The sequence below is a fragment of the Vitis vinifera genome, chromosome 1 (assembly GCF_030704535.1).
Source record: "Vitis vinifera cultivar Pinot Noir 40024 chromosome 1, ASM3070453v1".
Taxonomy (NCBI): Eukaryota; Viridiplantae; Streptophyta; class Magnoliopsida; order Vitales; family Vitaceae; genus Vitis; species Vitis vinifera.
In genome coordinates, this window is record NC_081805.1 from 10,263,190 (window position 1) to 10,284,075 (window position 20,886).

The 20,886-nt window shown below is 33.7% G+C and overlaps 1 protein-coding gene and 1 long non-coding RNA gene across 2 annotated transcripts; one reads left to right on the top strand and one right to left on the bottom strand.

The window, feature by feature from the left end:
* Positions 1 to 307: 307 nt before the first annotated feature.
* On the bottom strand, positions 308 to 3,151 carry LOC109123218 (uncharacterized). Its single transcript, XR_002030872.2, has 2 exons — positions 2,820 to 3,151; positions 308 to 602 (listed from the first exon to the last, which is right to left on the bottom strand). It is a non-coding gene; the product is annotated as an uncharacterized LOC109123218 (long non-coding RNA).
* A 3,080-nt stretch (positions 3,152 to 6,231) lies between these two features.
* On the top strand, positions 6,232 to 19,785 carry LOC100253458 (DExH-box ATP-dependent RNA helicase DExH15 chloroplastic). The gene is made up of 16 exons (XM_002267730.4): positions 6,232 to 6,780; positions 6,901 to 7,076; positions 7,284 to 7,397; positions 7,870 to 7,978; positions 8,078 to 8,164; positions 8,886 to 9,004; positions 9,908 to 10,088; positions 10,286 to 10,885; positions 10,974 to 11,252; positions 11,694 to 11,900; positions 12,529 to 12,894; positions 13,233 to 13,469; positions 18,408 to 18,628; positions 18,930 to 19,029; positions 19,126 to 19,272; positions 19,409 to 19,785. Exons 1-16 carry the CDS (start codon positions 6,298 to 6,300, stop codon positions 19,505 to 19,507), a joined length of 3,525 nt encoding a protein of 1,174 aa, XP_002267766.1. The 5' UTR covers positions 6,232 to 6,297; the 3' UTR covers positions 19,508 to 19,785.
* Positions 19,786 to 20,886: the final 1,101 nt, after the last annotated feature.

Here is a 20,886-nt window from a genome sequence, read left to right on the forward strand (position 1 = left end):
CTAAGCACATCTTGGAAATAATAAAGAGGTAGCTAATTTTATATAAATTTAACTTGGCCGAGCTAACCCAATCTAGTTCAAACCCAATTCAATGTTTAGTGAACTTAGACAATCATTTTCAATACTTGGATTGGATTTAGATTAAATTTTTTTAACTCCACCTCAATTTGAGTTAAGTTTAGGCTAAAGTTTAAACAATCCAAACTTAATATGAACTCAATTTGATATTTTTATAATATTTATAATGCATCTTATTGTATATAATAATATTAATTTTTTTTTTCTATTTTTAAGAAAAAATATTAAATTATATTATATCAGATATTTTTTATTATTTTTTAAAAATATATAAATTTATGTTTGTTCTTTTGTTGATATAAATTTATGGTTCAACCTCTACACAAAGACTACCACCAATAGCAATTACATCATCGCTACCAAAGCATGATCACTAGGCTCAACTGCTCCAACATGCATCTCAAGGTACTCTGGGCTCAGGGGATCTTGCTTCGGTTGCAATGCTAGTGAGAGTCAATCAACACTTCTCTTGTTGCTTCTTGAATTTAGCTAAACTTTCTTGCAAGGCCATCTGAGCATAAAATCTATACTCAATAATTAATACTCAAATTTCTTACAAACTTATAAAACAAACATATAAAAGAATATTTTAACTTTGAGACATGAAAAATGCGTAAGTTCAGGTCCATCCATCATTCAATAAAGTCCTAAAATGGAGTCTACCATGAGTAATGACTTTCACTTCTTGGCATAAGCCACATGTAGAGGTTGATAAAAAAATCTTAGTCTAACATGATCACCATGAAAAACAGGGTACTATGTATTTATTACTATAAGTATAGCCACCGAATCTACTCAAAATCAAATGAAACTAGAAAAAAAAAAATCATCTCAACCATTCAGTGATTGATCTCAAAATCTACCCCAAATTGGTTTTTGGTTCTTTGGCCTTCATCAACCTATCTTATTTCTAACATTCATTTGTAAAACAAAAAGAAATGTTTGAGATGGTACATTGGGTTCAAGGATTCGAAGAGAAAATTGAGTATTCAAACACAAACAATAACATTCCTAATATTAGGGTTGTGAAAAACACTAATTAAAATCCATAATTTCACATAAAAGAGGATTTGACAATTTTTTTCATATGAAACTGTACGACTTGAGTTAAAATCTTCCTAAAAGTAACAGATTGAAGGGAAAAAAAGGTTCTATTTAAAAGCATTTCCCCGGGAATTCTATAACCAGCTTCCAAAAGCATTTCATATTATAATAAGGGAATGCTTCTTAGATATTAAATTCCAAAAGCCTTTGTGACCCATAAATCTGCTTAAAAATTTAAAAGAAAATGAAATGTAAACATAAATATCGAAATGCCATCTGAATATATTATACAAATAAAAAGGTTTTCAATATGTAAGAATTATCAAAGCTCAATGTATTTCAACTTGTAAATTTCTTATCTCCCAAATCCACATGAGATGGTAATTTGTGGGTCAAGACTTTTGCAACTTTGAATTGTATGAGTATGTTATACAATTCAAGCCAAAAAATTATTTACAAAGATAACAAAGATGTAGAAATAGTGATGCTTACATTAACTATGAAGGAGACCAAAATGAAGAATCAATATTTTTGAGCAAAAGTCAATCCTGAATTATGGTAAAAAGGAATGTAATTAAAAGAACTGCATCAATGGTCTCCAAGCCTCGATAATGCCTATGTCTACATCTGTTATGTAGTTTGAAAACCACAGTACCATTTGACAAAAAATAAAATAAAATAAGAGTCATCTCAAATTTAAAGACTTACAAATGTAATCTGATCCCAAAAACAGAACCCGAAAAAATGAATATTAAATAAATTCAAAGTAACAGAGCTAGCTCATCCTACTTGGCTTAAACCTTTCCAATTCTAAGAGTCATGAACCAAAACCCATTTTTCAAAATATAAAACCAAAAAAAAAATTCTCAGATAAATGCACAAAAACAGACACAAATAAAACTGATTAATATAAAACCATCTCAAAACACAATTACATATCATGTCTTCTCAGATAAATTTGTGGGAAAAATTCTAATTCAATCTGATAAACATAAATCCATATCAATTTTCAACCTAAAAATCCTAAAACAACAAAATAACACACTCTAACCGCCTAAAGTCATTCTTTAAAAGATGTAGAAACAACAAAATTAAAATCTAGTATGGTTTTAACCCTAAAACAATTCCTCAACTGAATGCTTGTTGTTTCAGAAGCATGAATTCCTCAGCCGGAAAACTAAATTTCTTAAAATAAACCCACTAATTTCAATAATGCCCACCCAAACATCCATAAAAAACTTAAACCTAGTACCACCAAGCATTAAAAAAGAAAAACAAAAAAAAAACAAAATCACATCAATCGTAGGTATTCCTAGAATTTGCAAAAAAATAAAAATAAAATTAAGATCAACGATTTCTAAGAGATAATCAACCAAACCACAAACCTCTGTATCAACCAAACAAAAAACTAATAAAAAAAATCTTCAATTTATTAATAAAAAAAAACAAAAACAAATTTTGAGATCAATGATTTTTTAGAGATAATCAACCAACCCACAAACCTCTAAATTAACCAAACAAATAAAAAATAATAATAAAAAAAAAAAATCTTCAAGTCATTACTGCAATTGGGTTTCTGTTTCAATATTAAAAATAAACAAATTTCTTACCTTTAAAATCTGAGAACATTTTCCAATAAAATAAAACAAATAACACAAATAAACCACCATAAATATACCAACATAAAAATATATCACCTGATGACTATGATGAAGATAAAGATTCGGAGCTGAATCTTTAGATAAAGAGGTTAGGGTTTCCCCACGCTCTCAAATCTACAACATCGACTTGTGTGAATAAGGATTAGGGTCCATTTCTTGGGATTATAGGGATTTTGGGGATATATGAGAAAATCACAGGTAGGATTTCAAGACATTTAGGTTATTTGGATTTAGAGGAAGATCAGGGAGGGTTTATGGTTTCAAATTTGGGGTTCTTTGGCTTTAGTGCGGGTGGTGAGGAAGTGAAGAAAGAGATGTTTGGGAAATTTATGTAATTATTTTTTTTTAACCCTTCTGCTTACTATCTCAACGTGGATGCTAACATGGAGATTGGGTAAGGGCAAAGTGGGTATCAAAAGTCCACCCAGCACAAAGTGCACAAGAACCATATTATTTTTTATACTATTAGTTGAATATCATATTTCCTATTCTAGGGTTTTGAAATCCATATTATTTCGAAATGGCCCTCCCAAAATACAAGTTTCCCAAAGGCCAAGGAAGATTTAGAGATGCCATGCGTCACTCAAATGATTGGTTATGCAAGGAACCTTTTGATGTGATGGGAGTGTTGCCTCTTAAAAATGAAAAATATTGGTTATGAAAATATTAATAGTTAGATTTTACGGATATATAGAGAATTGTAAACAAAAATTTTGATAAATAAATATTAATGAGAAAAAAACTTCCAAAAATGTTAGAAAAAGCAATGACAAGTTCATTTTGTTTAGGAAATTAATATATTTGGTATAATATTTCACATTTGGCAATAATATACAAAATTTGAAAATATATTTTATATAAATATATATAATTTGGATGTATTTAAGGATACAAAAGAAATGATAACATATGTATGATTATTTTAAATTTATTTATAAATTTATATTTATGATATATTTAACTAATATATAAAAGATATAAATAAAGACTCATTAAAAAAATAATGATGTTTTTGTATATTTTTACAATCGGTTAAATAGAATTTGAATATAATATCATTAAAATTAATTAGTTTATTAAAATTTTATTTTAATATTTTGTATTTGGTATGAATTTGTTAAAAAAGTATATTTGTTTATTTCATTTTTTTTCTTAATGAAAGTAAGAAGTGAAATATATATATATATTAATTGGAATCTCTTTGTCAGAATATCAAAAGAAAAAATAACTCAATATTTGATTTCCTAACTCATGAATTTTTGCAAAATTCACAGAATCATGGTACCCTAAAAAAGTTATCCAATCTCTTAAGTCCTCTAAGAAACCACAAGAACCCTAATCCTCTAAGAATATTCAAGTTTCATCCCTTAGAAAACTTCCTTGGAGTCTTGAGTTTCAATAATAAGAAGAAAAAGAAGAAAGGGAGCATTCTTCTTCTAGCCCCTCTCCTTGTGACCCTATTCCAACCCTTTCTAATAGATTATTATCTTTTTTTACTATGATCTTTTGGATCATTTAGAGCCCATTATGGCTATGTATTTTTTTAGGGTCTCAGACTTTCAAGTAAGTTACTAAGGCATCTTCCTCTCAAAAGAAAGTAACTTCAAGTTCTTTTTCAAGAAAACAAGTTGTGGAGGCCACCAACCCCACACTACTTTCTTTAAAATCTCATTATTAGCCAAAAGATCACAACAAAATTTTTTATGAACAGATTCTTGTAGGTACTGATTCAGCTAAGATAAAATATAACCTAAATAAGTTCAGTACTTCAAAGTTGACATATTCCACTTGCCACATTTATAAGATTCTTATAGTTAAACTACGGAGTGGTAACCCTAATCTCTCAAGGAAGTCTAGTTTTTTTTTTTTTTTTCATTCATAACAAGAACTTCCAGCATTCATAGATATTCTATTCTCAATCCAAGGTTTTGTGTGTGTGTATATATATACATCAAACTCTGGTGTTCGAGACTTGGTATCAAATTTCCTTAACTCAACTAAGGCTTAGGAAATAAGAAGTTTGTTGTTGGCCTATGATGATTAGGAAGGCTTAAAGTGTAGAAGGGTAAAAATTATCATTTTACACAAAAATCTAGTATTGAAAGCATGGTGTCAAAACTCCCAACTCTGATAGGGCTTAAGAGAAAAGGAGTTTGTTGTTAGTATATGATGATTGGGAAGACTTAGAATGTGGTGTCCATTAGTTCCAAGTCTCTCTTGGCATGCATAACCTAGGTTGTGTGATTCCTTTCTTTTTTTAGTTCTTCTTTCTTCCATTTTCTATTTTCTATTTTCTTGCCTTCCTTTTGCAACTCTATGAGGATGTTTAGTAGACTATCTACATATCAATTACTTTAGTCATGTTGTTAGGGCTATGCATTTGGGCTCCCACTATTGTCTATTTTTTTACATGATCATCTGCTTGTGAGAGCATATTAGAGCCCATAGGGTTAGGAGATTGTTCCACCACATAATATCCCCTCAACTATTCCTTGAGAAGGATGTTTATGCTAAAAAATCTTCCTTCAATTTCCCTTAGCTTTTCTCTGAGTTTTGGAGCTACTTAGATAACATAAATGCTTTCATTTGACGTGTCAAACCTACTCATTGTCCTATTTGATCGTGTCCATAAAACTTGCACTTCATCATCCACCTATGTCATATATTGTATTATGTATCAAAAAGTGCTCAATTGAAAGTATGAGTGAATTAAAGGTGGCTAAATGAGTCGATGTTGTGCGCCAATCCCTTATGCTCTCCCCTACGAAGTCTAATAAATGTCCTTTATTCTCTTAGTTGGTTTTCTATATTTTTAAGTACTTTTAAATATAATTTTCATCTATGACGTTTAGTCATTTTTCATATTTATATAATTATTTTTAAAAATTTCCTAAAAAATACATAAAAATAATTTAAAATATTTTCAAAAAATACAATATTTTTTCCTTTTTAGTTGTGAAACATTTTTTTTCTTGTTTTTTACTCTTTAAGAACAATTAAATTAAATGTTTTTTTTCCAATATTAGTTTTAATTTACCACGCAATTATAAAATTCCCAAGAGAATCACACAAAATGTTTGCCCATGTGATGACCGGGACAAGTTAGTTTTGTAATAATTTATATATATATATATAAACATTCTTTTGTTTTTTTTTTGTAAAACATGAAAGAGAATAATAAAAATAAATATAAAATATGACATGAATACGTAAAACAGAAAAATAAAATGTCTTTTATTTTGTATTTTTTCTGCGTAATTATTTAACATTAATACGTGTTCTTTAAAATTAGTGATTTTGTTTTCATATCGTCATGATCCGAGTGGTGTATTCGGAGGTACTACGTCATTGCAAGAAAGGCACCCATTTAAAACGCCGGAACCAAATACGACGTCGTTTACCTGCGTCAAATCAAATATCCAATTGTAAAAACTGAAACCAATTTTATCCGTTAATTATATCCATAGCGCATACAGAGTAGCATCATTGAGAGCTTTGGTGCAGCTCTCCCGCCATGAACTCCCTTACTCTCCTCTCACATCCTCCGCACACCACGCTCCACTCTTCCACCCTCTCCACAGACAAAGCCTGTCCATTTCTCCAATCTCACTCCCATTCTCGAGCCCTAGGGTTTTGTTTCCCCAAACCGCTCCGCCCACCAGCTCAGATCTCATCTCGGTTTCGAATCTCATACAAGTTTCGACGCTCACTCTTTCCGGTGGAATCTCAACTATCGGATGTCGACGAGGACGATGATGACGATGACGATGACGACGAAGCCGCAGATGAATACGACGTCCCCGGTGAAGCTTTGGACGGAGTGGAAGATGAAATCGAAACATCGATGGCTACATCTGAGGCGCCTGCGTCTCGGTCTGATGAATTCAAGTGGCAGAGAGTGGAGAAGCTCTGCAACGAAGTCAGAGAGTTCGGCGAAGAGCTGATTGATGTCGAGGAACTCGCCTCCATTTACGACTTTCGAATTGACAAGTTTCAGGTTTATCTTTCTGTACTATCCAAAATTTGTGTGGTTTTCTGATTAGCGTCTGCATATTTAACAAATCCATAATTCCTCATTGTGCGAAGCTTTTGCGTTATTTATGCTTTCATTGCGTAGAGGTTAGCAATTCAAGCGTTCTTAAGAGGTTCATCGGTTGTAGTTTCCGCCCCGACAAGCAGCGGTAAGACTTTGATTGCAGAAGCTGCAGCTGTTGCCACAGTATCCAGGGGAAGGAGATTATTCTACACAACTCCGCTTAAGGCATTATCGAATCAGAAATTCCGCGAGTTCCGGTATGTAATGTTTTTCTGAATTCTGACAAAGGAAAAAAAAAGAGGTTTACGTGTTTTATTTAATGCCGCTTAGAAATGCTTTTTGTTTACGTGGCAGTAAGATTTTTCCAGGCTACAGATAAATGACTTGTTCAGAATTTTCTTTCAACTGATCTATTTGGAAAATCATTTAAGTAAAAATGAATATTGGTGGGTTTATCATTACAGTGAGACCTTCGGTGATAATAATGTTGGCCTTCTTACTGGAGATTCTGCAGTCAACAAAGATGCTCAAGTTTTGATTATGACCACAGAGATCCTGAGAAACATGTTATATCAGAGGTACTTTATTTTGTATTTAAACTTCGATTGCATTAAGACACAGGAAAATTTTAAGCAGTAAGTCCAGCGATGTTTAATTTATAGTCTAAAAAATGCATGATGCAATGTTGAAGAGATTTCATGTGCAATTAATGATGCAATCCAAATAAATTCATTTTGGAAGCCATTATAGATATATTATTCCTCTGTAAAATTGGAACAACTATCTTCATTAGTTAGATAATCAGGAGCTTGTTGTTTTTTCTACATAGCCTCATCATTGCTATTGTTGTCAGTATTGTGATCATTGTTATTATTTTTAAAATCATCGGATTCACTTTTAGTACAGAATTGTACTTCTGTAAGAAGAAAATTGTTTGTATTCTAATGTGCTCAGTGTTTCCTCATTGAAATTACTGGGTCTTAAACTTTGTGATATTCTTACTAGTAATTTCAGTTGTTAAGTTATATGATAACTTTTGTTTGCATGCAGTGTTGGAATGGTTTCTTCTGGGAGTGGGCTTTTCCATGTGGATGTAATTGTTTTGGATGAAGTGCATTATCTAAGTGACATATATCGGGGTACGGTCTGGGAAGAGATAGTATGTGATTTATGTCACCCTGCTCTCTGCTTGTTCTCTTTATTTTCTTCATCTTATAATTTCTAGAATATATTCTAACCTCCATGCACAATCATTTAGGTTATATATTGCCCAAAAGAAGTTCAACTTATTTGTCTATCAGCTACAGTTGCAAATCCAGATGAGCTGGCTGGTTGGATTAGTCAGGTATCTTTAGTTATCCAGTCTTTTAGTGCACTTGAAACTACTCTGGAAATTGTGAGTTTCTAACTGCACTTTCATGCTACAAAACAAGCTTGCAAGCAGATGTTTCATTTAGTATGTATTTCAGCCTGTGTTGCAAATTCTTGGTATCTCTATTTAGAATTAGTTTATCAGAGTAATCAAATGCTGAAGTTTTTCTTCCATTTTTTGAGAAGCAGTGATAGAACATATTGGTTCAACTAATTTATAGCTTGTCAGAGTACTATGCATACAACCACAGCCACTGTCGAACTTCTTTACTAGATCTCCATAAAAATATTCTGTGATATGAAAATTGTGACAAAAATTGATGACTGTTGATTTCTGTATTGTTTTAGCCAAGGCCTCAGACATGCCTAGGTTTATTTATTTATTTATTTTAAGGCAAGGCCTTTTATTTGCCTAAGTTGTATGAAACTTTAGTTATAGGAGAACATATCTCAGAAGAACTGACCTTTCTTTTGGAAAAGTTAATTGATTATCACGAATGAGAATATTCTGAAGAATCTGAACTATCTTGGTATGAGTGCTTTTTGAACCTATGAGCTTGCGTTGTTCCCCTTTTTTCTCTTTTAGGTGCTTTCTAATATATTATCTCTTATTTGCCTATGAAGAGGACCTGTGAGAGGACCAATTGGTGGACTGATGTGTTTTTACATTCTTTTCACTTCCATTTTGTTTCTAGATACATGGTAAAACTGAGTTGGTCACATCATCAAAGCGTCCTGTTCCATTGACTTGGCACTTTTCTACAAAGACTTCTTTGTTACCTCTTCTTGACGAGAAGGGAAAAAGCATGAATAGGTACCACCCATTTTCCTTAGAGTACTTTTTTTCAGCTTATTTGTGATGCAAGCAAATGTTTTCATGGCTCTATTGTTATCTATATTCCCTCAATATTGGTGGCAGTAAACTGCAGTCATGCCATTATGTTATTTCTTCTTGTTCTTGTGGTAAGCATGATCAGCAGGCCTTTCCTTATTTTAATTTTTATCTGTCTGACCTCTTATGGTAGGAAGATGTAGTTATTGTTTGCTCCTCACACTAATAATTGAATGAGAGAGTTCTATGTCAGATTGCAATATTCATGCTATAGAAACCTCACTCTTGATGAAATAGCTTTTTGGAGCAAGACGTAAATTTCATTCCAAAAAAGGACCTCTCTGTGGCTTGCTGATAAATATATTATGTTTAATAGCATTGATGGGAATGGTTGTCCTTTGGTGCGTCCTTTTCTTACGCTCTGTTAATATATTTCCTGTTTGCCTATGAAAAAAGAAAAAAATCATTGATGAGAATGGTTGCATTTAATTCACATTGAAAAGTTATCATGTAGTGTACCATGGATCGCTTGCAGGCCTGTGATTGCTATTGTCTTTGCGCAGTACTTGTAGTTGGCTGTACCTCTTTTTTTTCAAACAATTTTTTTGTGTTGCATTCTCTCTTTCTTCCTCCCTCCTCACTCCAAAACATATTGGTGAGCTTAACAATTACATTGTTCAGAATTACTGGCTTATGAAGTTATTATGTGATGCCAAGGATTTGCCAGCATCTGAATGTTATTGTCTTTTAGTAGCTCTTGTAATTGGTTTCACTCTTTTTTCGTCAAATAATTGTTTGTACTACATTCTCTCTCTCTTGGAATATACAAATTGGCCAGTTATTAATGTCAACAAATTTCTTACTTTATGTTTTAAAATGGAACAGGAAGCTGTCTCTCAGTTATTTACAAAATTATGCTTCAGGAGATAACTCTTACAAGGATGAGAGATCTAGAAGAAGGAATTTAAAAAAACGTGAAAGTGACATGAGCTACAGCAGTTTTGCTAGCATCCATGGACAATCCTCTCTTTCAAAGAATGACATAAACACAATTCGTCGTTCACAAGTATGAACTTGAGTGCATTTATTTGTGGTTACCACTTTCTTTTCTTCTTCTTCTTCTTCTTCTTCTTCTTCTTCTTCTTACTATTATTGTTATTATCATTTTCTTTTCCTATACAGTTTGTTCATCTGTTCCCTACTTCTGACTTGTGACTTAAAGAATGGCAATTTAATTATTTGTAGTAAGTTCTTAACTTTCAGGTTCCTCAAGTTATGGATACATTATGGCACCTTAAGGCAAGGGATATGCTGCCAGCAATTTGGTTTATTTTTAGCAGGAAAGGATGTGATGCGTCTGTTCAGTATCTTGAAGATTGCAATCTCCTAGATGAGTCTGAAATGAGTGAGGTTGATCTGGCCTTGAAAAGGTTCCGTCTTCAGTATCCTGATGCTGTCAGGGAGTCTGCTGTAAAAGGCCTTCTGCAAGGGGTTGCTGCACATCATGCTGGATGTCTACCCCTGTGGAAATCATTTATAGAAGAGCTGTTTCAACGAGGACTTGTTAAGGTTGTCTTCGCTACAGAGACACTTGCTGCTGGAATCAATATGCCTGCTAGGACAGCTGTTATTTCATCTCTCAGCAAAAGGGGTGAAAGTGGACGTATTCAATTGAGCTCAAATGAACTGCTTCAAATGGCTGGGCGTGCTGGACGTAGAGGTATTGATGAAAGTGGACATGCGGTGCTTGTTCAGACCCCCTACGATGGTGCTGAAGAATGCTGCAAGCTTCTCTTTGCTGGGGTTGAACCTCTTGTTTCACAGTTTACTGCTTCATATGGAATGGTTCTGAATCTTCTTGCAGTATGCACCTTCTTGTGTCATAAATTTCTTCTGATTTTTTTTTTATGCTGATAGACTTCACTAAGTGATAAACGTTAGGGATTTACAGGGTGCAAAAGTTACTCGTAGATTGAGTGAATCCAATGATTTGAAGGTTCTCCAAGCAGGACGAACTCTGGAAGAAGCTAGGAAGTTAGTTGAGCAAAGTTTTGGAAACTATGTTGGGAGCAATGTTATGCTTGCTGCAAAAGAGGAGCTTACAAAAGTAGAGAAAGAGATTGAGGTGTTGTCTTCAGAAGTTACTGATGATGCTATTGATAGGAAGAGCCGGAAGCTGTTATCGGAGATGGCTTATAATGAGATTGCTAATCTGCAGGAAGAATTAAGGGTACATCATTGCTTATTTCCAGCCTTTATTCATTTATCTTTCTTGGGTACGGCAGTAAATTTGCTAGTTAATACTTGTTATGTCCTGTATTTTGAATATGGCATACTAATAAAACTTCCTTTATTATGGTGATCTTTTGCTTGGGGTGTATATATATCTACAATTTTCTCAAGAATCACAACAGATTATAATGTGACTTTGCATGGTTTAGTAAAATCAAGAACTAAAAACATTCAAAATTCATTCTGCATGAGATGGCTTTTTGTAGTTTTATTTCACATTAGTATGTCTGTTCTGAAAAGCCAGAGCTTTAGCAAAAGACTTTGCTTTTACAGTGGATAAATGTATATGCTATATATGTTGCATTCTGCCACTCCTGTTGTTGAATTTGTAAAATACATATGTTAATAATCTTACCTGGGATGGCCGATTTTTTTACAGGCAGAAAAACGCTTGAGAACTGAGTTACGAAGAAGGATGGAATTGAGAAGAATGTCTGCCTTGAAACTACTATTGAAGGAGTCAGAAAATGGACATTTGCCTTTTGTGTGTTTGCAATATAAAGATTCTGAGGATGTTCAACACTTAGTCCCTGCTGTCTATTTAGGGAAGGTTGATTCATTTGATGGTTCAAAAGTCAAGAACATGGTGAGTTTATGCGTTTCTTTTGTTTGTAGTAGCCATGAGAAATCATCAATTTCATGATCAAAATGATTATTGACCTTTTTTTCCTCCACAAGTAACACTCTTTTTCAGTATAGATGGAAGGTATTTGGAATGCTGGAAAGTGCTACTTCCATAGAAATGAGGCCAACATTACAGTGGGAGGAGTTTGAAAAGGATAATGCAATTTTATAAATTTTTAAGTAATAGTCTCTTAAGAAAATGTTTTTAAAGTGGACATGCTAATTGCAAGATAAACAAAGCTTGACTACATGGAAGAGAGGATACCTCACCGAAGTGGGCAAAATTACTCTTTTCAATAGTTTTCATCAGCTAGCTATCTCACCTTTTCGCTGCTATCATTTCCTATCCTGTATTCTTCACCCAACTTACCCTCTATTGGTTATTGTTACACTGATTTAGAGATTCAGTTGTACCCCTGGTTATTTCAGTTTTCACATTTTTGTATAATCTTTTTTTTCCTTTGTTTCTTTTTTGGTTAGCTTTAAAGCTTTTGTTTATATTTTCCATTATCCTATACACATCTTCGTTAGACTTTATCCTTTTGAATGACAACTCAATTGAAATGCACTTATCATTCCCCTGTTCACAGGTTTATACCAATGATTGTTTTGCACTAAATGCAGTAGTGACAGAGCTAAATGTTGATGATACTGACAGTCAACCCAATGGCAAACCATCTTATTATGTGGCTCTTGGTTCAGATAACTCTTGGTATCTATTTACAGAAAAGTGGATTAAAACAGTTTATAGGACGGGCTTTCCTAATGTTGCCTTAGCTCAAGGTGATGCCTTGCCTCGGGAAATTATGAGGGCACTTCTTGATAAGGCAGACATACAGTGGGAGGAGCTTGCTAAGTCTGAACTGGGAGGTTTATGGTGTATTGAAGGATCCCTAGAGACATGGTCTTGGAGTTTAAATGTGCCAGTTTTGAGTAGCCTTTCTGAAGATGATGAGGTAATCTGTATGCGATAATGGTCTAATAACATTGGTCATATATATTACCTGTAAGAATTCTTCTTCATTAAGCATTAACCTATATTACATTACATTTTTTTAATTACTCCTTAATCAAGTTTTAAAGTGTAATGACAAGTGTATGCTAGTAAATTACGCCTTCTGGTTTCTTTCTGCTAGTAACCTTTTTCCCACTGCTCTGAAACTTCAGAACAGACTTTGTGATCCTGAGATAGTAGGAATGGTTTCACAGAATTATTGCTATTTGTTCACAGATAAAGATTTTCTTGGAATCTAGAAACTATCTTACAAGATTTGCTCAACCTTTTTATTGCTAGGTGTTAAAAATGTCTCAAGCATACTATGAAGCTGTAGAGTGCTACAAGGAGCAAAGAAATAAAGTTTCACGTTTGAAGAAAAAGATAGCACGCACGGAAGGGTTTAAAGAGTACAAGAAGATTATAGACATGAGTAAGTTCACTGAGGAAAAGATTAAACGCTTGAAGGCTAGATCAAATCGTTTGAGTAGTCGAATAGAGCAAATTGAACCATCTGGTTGGAAGGAGTTTCTGCAGGTAAAATTGATGATAGTTTATTTGGTGACTTTCAAATAACTTATTTATACAGTAGTTTTATTCCAATTTATAGGTGCATGTACCATATTACCTGACTCTAAAAATAAATGTATGATACACAAGCATATCTAGATGGAGAGATATTATTAGCATTTGACATAATAGACGTATGCTACATGCACCATTAAATTGAAATAAACATAATAGATTTGTGTTGCCTACAGTAAACATAATACAACTGTTTTCATCACTTTCTAAGAAAAAAAATCAATTTCATTAGTACATTCCAAAATAACCATTATAATAGGTTTGTTTCTTTGTGTTGATAAGAAACAAGAAATATTATATGAAGATTGGAATAATTTACAAAGGATTGGGGATCCTTCTCAATAAGCAATATGAGGTAGGAAGGTAAAGAAACAAAGGAGGATAAAAAGAGAAGAAATAAGAGCACCCTATACAAGATTTATCATGGATTTAATCTAACTCTAATATATATTTGCCTATATTTCTATCCTTGTTTCATTTTATTCTAAAAATATAACTGTAGCCTACAGTACACTGGATGATATGTTGTACAGAAAAATACAAAATATTGCCAATGAACAGTTCACTGTCAGTCACATGCATGCATGAACCCATATTTGGGTGGGGTTTGGGGGAGGCAGGTGCAGTGTTTTCCTTGAGGGGCAATAATGAATTTTGTTGAAAAGTGCCTAACAAAAGTGGACATGCACTATGTACACAAGAGATAGATACTAGGTGCCAACAACATCTTAAACCCCACTTAAACAGTTAACTAAATCCAGAAAGAATCAAAGGTACAGTCTGATACCAAATTTGACCATGGTAGCAAAGTAAATGCAAACAGATTTTTAAATGTCACTTCTGTTGAGCTGTCCCCACCTTGAAAGCACCTTTTATTATATTCTCTCCAAATGGACTAAAACAAACAAAAAAGAGCAATCATCCTAAACAGCCTCCCTTTCCCCATAATTTCCATGCCAACCTAACTACAACTCCTTGATTGAACAAGGTAACACCCACAAAAGACCAAAAATAGAGAACATGGAGGACCACGAACTGCATGCCAGCCTGCAATGAATGAGAATATGGTTGGCTGATTCTTTATCCTGCTTGCTGAGGAAACACCAACTTGCTAAAGGTTGGCCCCGCCTTTTAAGCTGATCCAAAGTAATTCCAAGTGAGGAAACTAACTCTAGATGGCGCCAAAGGAACCCAAACCTCCTAGGAGAGAAAATAGCCTTGCTCCCTTGGACTCAAAAAGTAGTAGTAAGATTTTATGTAAAACTATAATTTCTAGTTAGCCTCCACCACTTCTCACCACCACACAAACACTGTAAAGAAAAGCTTGCAGCATTCCTTACTCCCTATTTAGAATTCCTCCTAAAACGAGGGAGCCAACTCCCCTGAACACCCTCTCCATTCTAAAAATCTGTTACCAAAGCATCATGGCAAGAAGGAAATACTGAACAAAACTAGAGAGATTCTTTCAAAGGGCTATCCCATCACCATGCATCAGTCCAAGACCTCATATGAGAACTATTGTCAATAATAATTACGAGCATGAATAGCTTCCCACTCTTTACAAATAAACATCCAAAGACTAATGCCAGGCCCTTCCTTACTGTCCTTCACGACATCTCTTCAAATGTTCTTTGGATGACCTTTCTTCCTTAAAATTTCCGGCCCTTTTGTGTACCTCCAAAGCTTGTAAAGCTTTGTTAAGCTCTAAAAGCCTTTTGATTCCCGAGTCTCCTTTACTTTTTAGTAAGCAAATTGTTGACCATCTGACCAAATGGCGTTTTTTCTTACACTTACTGCCTCCCAAAAGAAAATTCCTGTAAATCTTCTCCAATCTTGTTTTGACCGCCTATAAGCACAAACATGAAGTAAATTAGGAGACTGGACATTGTGCTTTTGATTAAAGTAAGCCTTCCATCATAAGCACAAAATGAGTAAACCTCTGCCTAAACCTTTCTTCTGTTGAGTCCCAAATGGACACTGATTTGAAGGGCACGCTCATCTGCAATCCTAAAAAAAGGGAAGGTAATTTTCCCAGTTTGCAAACATTCTTTGACAAGTTTTTGGGTGCAAAAACTAACAACATTCTTTCAAAAGTTTTGAAAATTGAAAAAATGAGTAAAAAAACTTCTGTACTAACTTCCTTTATTAGAGTTTATCTCTTAAGACTGTTAGAAGAAATGTAGAAATTAAAAATGCCCTTTTAGTAAGAGAAAAATGAAGTTGTTTTGAAGGTCTTTTGTTTCTTTATTTTTAATTTTTGCTTTCCTGGTCATCTTTTTCTTCCTTGTGCATTTTCTTCCCAAAATTCTAAGATTATGTTTGGTTCCCTGAAAGTATTAAGGAAAGAAAAAAAATTCTAAGGAAAATGATTTTCTCATGTTTGGTTATACTATGGAAAATATGAAAGAAAATTAAATATAATTAAAATTAGTTATAAACTTATGCATTTTCAAATTATTTAATTTTTATATCAAACAGTTAAAATAAGTAAAATGAGTTTAAAGTAGCATATAATAGTAATTTATTGACTTTATATTGATTTTTTATTTTTTTCACTTTTTCTTTCCCTATATTTTTCCTTTCTATTTTTTTCCCTTACATTTTCCCTCGAATTTTCTAAGAACCAAACATAGCATAAATATTATCTTCTCCCACAAACTTCTCCTAAAAAACCTTTTTTTTTTTATTAGGCAAGCGAAAGAAAATATATTACTAGCACCTAGTAAAATAGCACATTCAAGTACAAACATATACAAGGGCACCAAAAGCAAAGAACAAGAAGAAAGAAGATAGGACACATGCAAGGGAGAGAAACACAAAATAACTCCTTCCCCTTGAATCCTAATCTATCAACAAAGTCTCCATTGATATCTACAAGGGAGAGAATCACAAAATAACTTCTTCCCCTTACTTGAATCCTAATCAATCAACAAAGTCTACCATTGACATTGGCACGTTATTTAAACTCACTCCAACTCACTCCAAAAAGTTGCACATGAAAGAAGTTTTGAACACTTGAACCAATTGTTCCACAGTGACAAATGACCCTTGATTTATCTCCCTCCAAAATAGTCAAAAGCAAATACAAATGAGTAGATTTCCTAGTTTTGTTCTCTTTCTAACCGACAAAGGATATATTCCAACTTAAAGAGGATCACTCTTACTGATTTTTTTATTATTATTTTATTATTATTATTATTATTATTATTATTATTATTATTATTTTGTTTTGTTTTGTTTTGATAAATATCACTCCTGAAAAATGCATCATTCATTATATTTCAAATAAGGAGAAGGCTATTTGCCACAAGAAAGGAGGATGTGATCGATTGATTCTTCTTCACCTTTATTATAGGTGCAGCCATCACCACTCACCCTTGGTGAGTTGGCGTTGCTATTCCTTATTATTGTATGTGTTTTTCTTTGTTTTTGAAGAAAAGGAAAAAAGATTTCTTTCGTTTTTGAAGAAAGGGAAAATAAGAAGCTAAAGATAGAGGGAAGCGGCCACAACAGTGGCCACTTTCTGCTACTGCTCCTTACTACTGTCTTTTATCATATTTTATTTTGTTTCTTATTCTTTAATAAGGGGTTAGAAGGAGAAAAAGAAGAAGGGAGGTGAATGTTGTCACTCAATCATGGCAATTGCAAGAGGATTTTTTTTTTCCTTGTGGAAGAAAAGAAAGAAGAAGTTGAATGGGAAGAGGAAGGTCTAGAGATTTATTGGAAATTTAAGGATTATAAATTTATTTGAAATTTAAGGGTTAAAGATTTAAGGATTTATAAAAAATATGGGGATTTGGGATTTGTTAAAGATGGAGAAGATGAAGATGAAATTTAATTTAGTTTTTTTATCAATTAATTTTTCAAGGTTAATTTGGATTAATCAAAATCAGTAGAACAATAAATTTGAAATGATTTTTGAGATTTGAGAATTTATTTAATATATTAAAAGCTAGGGTTGTTGAAAATGATGAATAGTTAAATATCAGGATTAGTTTCAATTGATTAAATTTAATGATTAATAGGAAGTGTTTTTGAATTTTGGGAGTTTGTGAGATTTATGGGTTTAATGTTTCTTGACGATTAGGAATACAAGACATTAAATTTAAGTTAGTGAATGACCAATTTGAAGTCAATTTAGAGTGTTAATTTGAAGTTTTTAGCACAAGGTAATGTGAGTGTATATATATATATATATATATATGCATAGCTGATCTCAAGGGCTTCCATCAGCAATTTGTTTAAACCTGAAGGAAGGTCAGTGTAATACATGTAATATGGCCAAACCTCAGGGAAGGTTTGTGCAATTTAACCTTAAAAAAATGCCTTAAAATATGCCCTGATTTCCTCCACAATTTGTGATTGGAAAGGTGTTTTCTTCACCTTCTCCTCTCCCTCCTCCCTATGAAGGAAAAATTCCTGGATACACCACTGCCACAGCCAAAGTTTCACAGCCATAGGTGGGGCTTTCCGATGTTCATGTGAAATCCAATAGCACAGATATTAATACATAAACTTTGGGTGTTCCACAAATTAAAAATTAAACCTAGTAACATAAATCACCAGCTCATGATACATGTAGAACCATGTTTTGCCGAATATATAAACTTCAAGGCAAGGTTAATTTATAAATTTGAAAATGGGGCTTTAATATTGTTATATATGCATGTTTAGCCCATTGGGAAAATGTATGTTCTGTTTTTCATTTTATTGAGTTGTGGGTTAATTATATTGGCGCTCACATCTAAGTGGCTAGTATAATTCAGTTTTTATTATGTGAATGCTTTTCTCCATTCAATTAAAAATTTGTGTTAATTATGTATTTCCTTGGGCACTTAAAAATTATAAAGATAGTGGTCTCACTGGTTTCTTTGAAAATCTTCAATCCAGGTCAGCAATGTCATACATGAAACTAGGGCATTGGATATCAATACACATATAATATTTCCTCTTGGGGAAACTGCAGCTGCAATTCGGGGAGAAAATGAACTCTGGCTTGCAATGGTTCTTCGGAGTAAAGTCTTACTGGGTTTAAAACCTGCACAACTTGCTGCAGTATGTGGAAGTTTAGTTTCTGAAGGGATCAAAGTTCGTCCTTGGAAAAACAACAGGTATTTGTCTTGCTTTCAGATGTGGAGGATTTCTTATCCCTAATTTCTTTTATATTAGCCTGAGACTGGTTTGTGGCTCTTGTGAGCTGACAAGATGAAATGGGAACTCAAGTTTGTAGTATTTTTGTTTCATCCTCTATCTGACTAGTGACTTAGTTTGGATAATCAACTTTCCTCATGAGGACAAGCATCATAGACTAGAGAACATGGAGTCGGTATAACTTTTGGTTGAAATCCTGTCAACAGAATTTGGAAATTAGTTCAAGGGACTGAAATTTTAATTTGAATTTATCATCTGCAGCTATATATATGAAGCTTCCACTACTGTAATCAATGTCATCAGTCTTTTGGATGAGCAAAGAAACTCCCTTTTGCAACTTCAAGAAAAACATGATGTACAGGTGAGTCTACTGGTGGGATTAAGCAAATTTAGTCTTACAACACTTGGTATAATGCTTTAGTTACTATAGCAAGATAAGCTTGTCCTGTGGATGCAGATACCTTGCTGTTTGGATAGCCAATTTTCTGGAATGGTTGAAGCCTGGGCATCTGGTTTAACTTGGAGGGAAATTATGATGGATTGTGCAATGGATGAGGGAGACCTAGCTCGCCTCTTACGGCGTACAATTGATATATTGGCTCAGGTACAATATAGCATACACCTCCTCATTAGTTTGATTTTAACACAGGCTATATGACAACTAAATATCTTCTATAGTAGCTTATCTTTCTGATTGAATCCATGGTGTTGCTTATCTCACCCTTTACTTTCAATGCCAGATTCCCAAATTGCCTGATATTGACCCATTGCTGCAAAGCAACGCAATGACTGCATCCAATGTGATGGACCGCCCTCCAATAAGTGAGCTGGCTGGATGAAATTGTAAATAACACCGCAGGTTTTCATAAAGGTTGTATAATTGGCACATTAGATCCACAGTGTTTATAGCATTTGATATAACTCAACTCAATTAAGCTTTAACCACCAAAATTTGGGAATTCAACCTTTTGCAACTCTTACAAAAACCTTGTTAAATTACCACACAATTTGTTCAGATCTCTGTCAAATGTAAACGGTTAAACTAATAGTTTTATTAGTTTTGCCCTGATTTATTATTTTTATTTTTTTAAACAATAAAAAGTTGTAATTTTAATTAGTTTTGCCCCCAACTTTTTGGATCACCCAGTTTAGCTTTAGTTTTATGTACCTCTTGAACATTTGAATGTTAAGAATGTTAGAAACATCATTTTTCTGTAATTTGAAAACTGTCAAAGACTTTTTATACTGTTGCTTGAGGCTTTTGCCAGGTTTCATGCTTCTGATAGGTTTGCAATTTGAGGGGAGCTAGTGGGGTGGATTCTCGTTTCCTGAAGCTTTTAGTCAACCCATTGTTGGTTAGAAAATTTTGGCCTGGTTGGATAAAGGCATGCTTTTACGAGAACCAGAAGGGAGTCAAAATCTACCACAAAGTTGACTTCTAATATCCCCAGGGGCATTGGAAAGCTACATAACAAAATTCCAGTAACTTGATACAAGCCCACTCTCTGCAGCTTCATCAGTCTCCTGAAAGCTACTGGAAATAATTCTCTGAAAGGTGTACCTGGAGATCCAGTGGCAAGGATTGGTGGTCTTTTGCAGGTCTCCATCTGTAAATATGGAATTCTTTGGAGATGCAGGGCCGTTAACGTCATTTTTATGTATTCCTGACCTCATAACATGTTTGATCCAAGCAAAAACGCCAACCAGGGAAGATTTCCTTCTTAAGGATAAATTAGATGACTGCAGAAATATAATAAGTGGGTTTTGGTTCATTGGGTCGAAGAACCTAAAATGCAAAACATTTGTAACAGCTTCGTGCCTCTGAAGGTCAGTAAACCTAAGATGGCCTAGAAACAGCAGGAGTTCAATGTCCCAAATCCCAAGGATACAAAGACAAATTGACGTCATCACCGATTTGTATTTTGTTTCAGGGTCCCATGTCTTGTTCTCGATGCTTTCATGTCAAAGGGACCATTAACACCCTGTAGGTTAGAGGAGATATTTTATTTGCCAATGCTCACGATGATGGTCTGTTGTATAATTCTTGATATTCAGACAAGTCCCAGTCTATCATTCGTTATTTTTATTAAAATTTAGAACCATAAATATGAGAAAAACAAGATTAAATATTGATCAAGATAATCATTCTTGGCTGCCAGTGTTCAAGTAGGGAGTCACCCTTTTTGGGTATTCCTGTGGTATACCCCATTCAAAGATC